The sequence below is a fragment of the Clupea harengus genome, chromosome 6, assembly GCF_900700415.2.
Source record: "Clupea harengus chromosome 6, Ch_v2.0.2, whole genome shotgun sequence".
Classification (NCBI taxonomy): Eukaryota; Metazoa; Chordata; class Actinopteri; order Clupeiformes; family Clupeidae; genus Clupea; species Clupea harengus.
Window position 1 is genome coordinate 26,776,453 of NC_045157.1, and position 5,134 is coordinate 26,781,586.

The following is a 5,134-nucleotide window of genomic DNA, read 5'->3' on the forward strand; positions in this document are numbered from 1 at the left end:
CGTATGTTTGACACCCCTGGTCTAAAGGCACCAATGCTCTAAAATCACACAAATATTTCACCTTTATTCCATTTACATAGTTTTGTTACACAACTCAGTATGTGTATGAGGTATATTTGAGTACAAAAAATACATCTGTTCTTTTTTTACACTCTGGGTTGAGGATGTACCCACTGGCTCATTAGACCCCAATCATCTCAATCTACCAATGCAACAAAGAAACAAATGAATTTGCATTTCATGGCATCCCAACATGTTCATCTGTTATAAAGGTGAAAATGATCAAAGCTTAGGGCATTATTTGACATCCTGTCTACCCTCATCACCATCTACCAGGCATTCTGTCCTGACTCTGCCACGTACTGATGAGAGTACAGTTCAATTGTTCGGAACAACTTTCATTTTTCCCTCTATCCCAATGCAGTAATAACCTTTACACGTTAACTGTTGAACAAATACTCTGCCAATGCTAGTTCCATTACAGTGACTGAAAAAACAGTGATCTGAGATTCAGTAAATAACTTAAATCAGGCATTTATATGGGTAAAATGTACATTTATTACTTGCAGTTAATAAGCCACCCATTCCCTAAAATTATCTGTGCAAGATGTTACCAGAACAGACAGAGAATAACAAAGCGGATCAGACATACTGCTCACAGACAAGATCAACACAGTCCAGCATATTATCCGACAATAACTGTGTTTTCATCTGGGAACTCGTAGAAAGGAACCTCTAGGTTGAGCGGTGCAGGACCCTTTCTGATGCGGCCTGATGCGTCATAGTGGGAACCATGGCAGGGACAGTAGTAGCCCCCATAGTCACCTGCGTTGGCAATAGGCACACAGCCGAGATGGGTGCACACACCGAGGACGATGACCCAGGATGGGTTTTGCACACGGTCCTTATCATGCTCAGGGTCTCGGAGCTCAGCGAGATCCACAGCAGCCTCAGTAGAAATCTCCTTCTCTGTGCGATGGCGGACGAAGAGCGGCTTTCCTCTCCACTTGAAGGTCATGTTCTTGCCTTCGGGGATGTCGCCGAGTTTGATCTCAATTTTTGACAAAGCCAAGACGTCAGCTGAGGCGCTCATGGAGGTGATAAACTGGGTGACAACTGTTTTGGCGGCGTAGACTCCCACCACAGCTGTGGACCCTGTGAGTATGTAGGAGAACACTCGTCGGGATTCACTGCTCCCCTGGGAGGACTTGTTAGGATCCATCACATCAGGACGCCGGTAATCTGAGAAGTCAGGTATCTTGATGTCTGTGTGAGCGAAGCGAACTCCGGCCCGGGCTAAAAATAAAGCATGCACAAAGTTAGACTCACAACATCAAAGTCAAACAAAGCATGAGCTTTGACAAGTATAAGAAGCGTTCATTCTCAAACCACTACAACCAACCCGATCTGTTAAAAAAGACAAGTGAGGAAAAAATGGTGTACTTCATAAGTAAACAAGCCCTTATCCTAAATCCACAACTGTCAAATGACCTAAACGTTACACTGTGGCAAAATGTTATAGGAAAATTATCATTTTGTGGTCTACAAAAGGGTGCACGGCTTAACTAAGTGTCAAAGTAATTGTGTGCTTTTGAGACTAATTCAAAACATTTTATCTGGTACAAATGTTAACTGCAGACTCTGATAGTTGGTTGAACTAGTCCCCTTTGCCTAACCCTAACAGCCAGTCACACTGTTTGCTCATTTTGATCAGCAAACCATTTTATGTTTAGGTTTAGCAAGCAAGAGTTAGTTATAATATTATGTCGAGCAAAAGTTCGGCAGCCTGTGTTTGCCACAGTGTACTGTAAAGGGCACATAGCTTTATACCAAGTTAGCTAACTGAGAGCTACAGTGAAGATTGGTAACTATATGCTTACTCGCTCGTAATAACAACAAATTTGATCATGTATCATATAAAAGTTAACTGGTCTTGCAGAATGTTTCCAATGTCAACGTTCATATCACTGAACTTAACAATAACACCAGCATGAGTAAGGTCGCGTCCTTAGCCATACGTGCTAGCGTTGCTAACCCTGTGATGTGTCTCGCGACTGTATATTACGTATATTCTACTGTTAGCACACTAGCTGCTAGTTGCTAGCATGTTAGCTGTCCTATCTTGCATAACTGGAACTCATTTTTATCACATTAGCTGTTAAATTTACCATTCCAACAATAGACAATAACTTGTATATCACCATAATCAATGAGAGGTGTAAGGTTTACTCAGTAGATAAAGTATTATAGCCCATTTTAAACCCTAATGTCCTTGGCTATAACGTAGGCCACACAACGCTTGATTATAGAACCCAGTGACTTACCATTGATGCTGACTGAGATAGCAGGCCCAGTCGTAGGGCTTTTGCCATTTAAGGACTCGCGGGTGAGAAACGACTTTTTCAAATCTAACAGCACCGTATCGCTTTTTATAACAACTCCAGGTACAAGGGCTTTGAGTGGTCCAGCCACAGCAAAACTCGTGGCCTGCAAGTATGGGGAAAATGCCCCCGAACGAGCGGCAAGGGACATCATCTTTCTCGTCGACCCTGCTACTTTCCTCCTTCCTGTACTGTTGTGCAACGCTACACGTTACATCCGGACGTTTGTGATGACGTCATTCTGGCGTCGGTTCTACATCCATTCTCTCTCAGAATGGTATGGACAATGCAACACAACATAAATTACTTTTGAATGGGATTGATGTAATAGACAGAAAGTGTGATAATAAACATATTCGCCAGATCTTTCAATTCAGAAAAAGGATAACACCTAGAGGGAAATTCTACTGGGATCAGTAAATACTGTATCACAAATAAGGTAAAGGAGGTTCACTTCAAAATTCTACATAAAATATACCCAGTGAATGTCAATATAGCGAAATATACAGACATAAGCTCTGCTTGTTCCTTTTGTGACAACACAGATGAAACAATGTTGCTTAATGACTTAAACAATTATCTTTTTGAATTATTGTATTCCCTTACTGCAAAGGATTTTCTCTTTTATTATGATAACCCTGTGAACTACCCTTTGGAATTTGTTGTAAACTGTTTTACTTTGCAATCAAAATTTTTCCTCCACAAACAAAAATGGCTAAAAGGACAGCCATCCTTCCGTGTCTTTCAGCTAGAAATGGACTCGCTTCTTAATTCTCTTCGTTTGGTCAGAAAAAAAAAATATAGACTTTTATATCTCCTCCACACGGTTGTTAAAGGATAATTATTTCTTTCCTCTTTGTTTTGTGATGTATTTTTTTTCTCTGTTGTCATTGTTCATTGTTTTTTGTCTGTTTTTGCTTTAATGTATGTTGTTCTCTGTGTTGTTCTATTGTCACTATGCATCAATAAAAAAAAATAAAAAAAAAAATTCTCTCTCAGGCAAATAAGCAGGTAGAAGTAGGACTTCAAGATATGGCCTAAAATAAACACCATAATCTCAACCTTGGTGATGACGCATCCAAGATAATTCATTTTTTATGTAGTTGCAAAAATGCCACTGGTAAAAATAAGTTTGTAAAAGGACATTACAGGCCCACTCAGTATGACATTTGTAATGTAGGAATTTCCTTTTTGTATGTGTTTTACATGGTTTAGCATAAAAACAGTCAGAACTTGACATACATAATTGATTGCAATTTAGTTTGGTCAAAGTTTAAAATTCAGGTCAATTTCCCAGCCCTTATTAAAAGGTATGCCTATCTCTATAGTGACAACAGATTGGACACCAATGCCTGGTAGATTAAGCCACAGTAATTCATAGATATGGTTTGATATGGTAAGGTAGTTATACAATTAGTGTACCGCCTTTTGTGTAGGCCTTAGGCTAAAATGCCCTTTTTTGCTTACGATTTTTAGTTTCAATAGAGAAGATAGTTATAGTAGTTTTTTTCTACATCTGTGCATTAACTTGAACAGAATCATATTAAGGTGGATTTCTTTCAAACTGAAATGTCACATTTAATGATCAAATACTATGTTGAATTCCTTGTGGTAGGATTTCTTAGGACTTTTAGTATGTTGTTCTGGACACCTCATAAAAATGATATATGCTGAAAAAAATTATTTTACAATTAATTCTATTTTTGGCTCCAAAATGGGTTACTTTGCCTGGCCTAACTCCCAAACAATACCTAATACCTAAACCATCAACTATCTTCTATTCTAATCAGAGATTAGAGATGGAGTTTAGAGTAGAAACCCAAAAGTTAGAACACGTGCTACAATACTGGAGTCAAGGTTCACCATAACCACTAAGAAGCTACACAACTACAAGTTCAGAGAGATTAAAGTTGTAACAAAACCTAACACTATTAATTCCCCATCCTCTAACCATCTCTTATGAGTTTTTTTTGTTATGTGGGCACCTTCCTTCATCTGTGCATTATTGAATTAGGCCCATGACACCTCAAGAAGGCTCAACAATGGTTTAGAATATCATTACAAATTATGCCATGAACCACCTTTAATTGTTCTCATTTTGAATGTAATAATAGTGTACAGCAGATTATTTGAAATGATGTGCAAGCATATGGGGAAGAGTTTAGAATTGAATTGTGATTGAACTACTGAAGTGCTGTTCTTCACAGTAAACATTCATTCTACTAAATTAAAATAAAGGCAGCATAGGCCTTAGATACATTTATAAAGAATATGGTCTGAAGTGTGTGTCATTCACTAAATGTGGGAAATATGTGGGTTTCAATGTGTTTAAAATGCCAATGTTTCTGCATCGTTTCAATTAATATGTTGTGATTCTTCAGATTAAATATGTAAAGACCCTTTACTTGTTGGAAATACACAGGAGACAAAGTCACTTCAGCATGGAAACTGTTCTATTGTTAAAATATCTAACTGGTTTGGGATCCAGTGAATTATACAATTAGATCAATTGAAGATATTCACCTTTGTGAGAACGCTTTTGAATTTGTAAGTGAAGAGCCCAGGCACTGGTGTGAGTTCCCGTGAGGTCAAGATGACACAAGCACATGGTAAAGCTCCTAAAGGTGATATTGACATGACATTCATAACCCCCTCACATCCACACATCCATTCTTCGCCCATCTGTGAAAGCAAAGTAGCCTACTTGGTAGTTCTGAGAACCAAGCCCATAAAAAGCATGTGGTTGTTTAACT

The 5,134-nt window shown here is 38.5% G+C and overlaps 1 protein-coding gene across 1 annotated transcript; it reads right to left on the reverse strand.

Annotated features, from left to right (window-relative positions):
- Window positions 1–538: 538 nt before the first annotated feature.
- Window positions 539–2,604, reverse strand: LOC105889141 (cytochrome b-c1 complex subunit Rieske, mitochondrial). The gene is made up of 2 exons (XM_012814934.3): window positions 2,325–2,604; window positions 539–1,296 (listed from the first exon to the last, which is right to left on the reverse strand). Exons 1-2 carry the CDS (start codon window positions 2,533–2,535, stop codon window positions 686–688), a joined length of 822 nt encoding a protein of 273 aa, XP_012670388.1. The 5' UTR covers window positions 2,536–2,604; the 3' UTR covers window positions 539–685.
- Window positions 2,605–5,134: the final 2,530 nt, after the last annotated feature.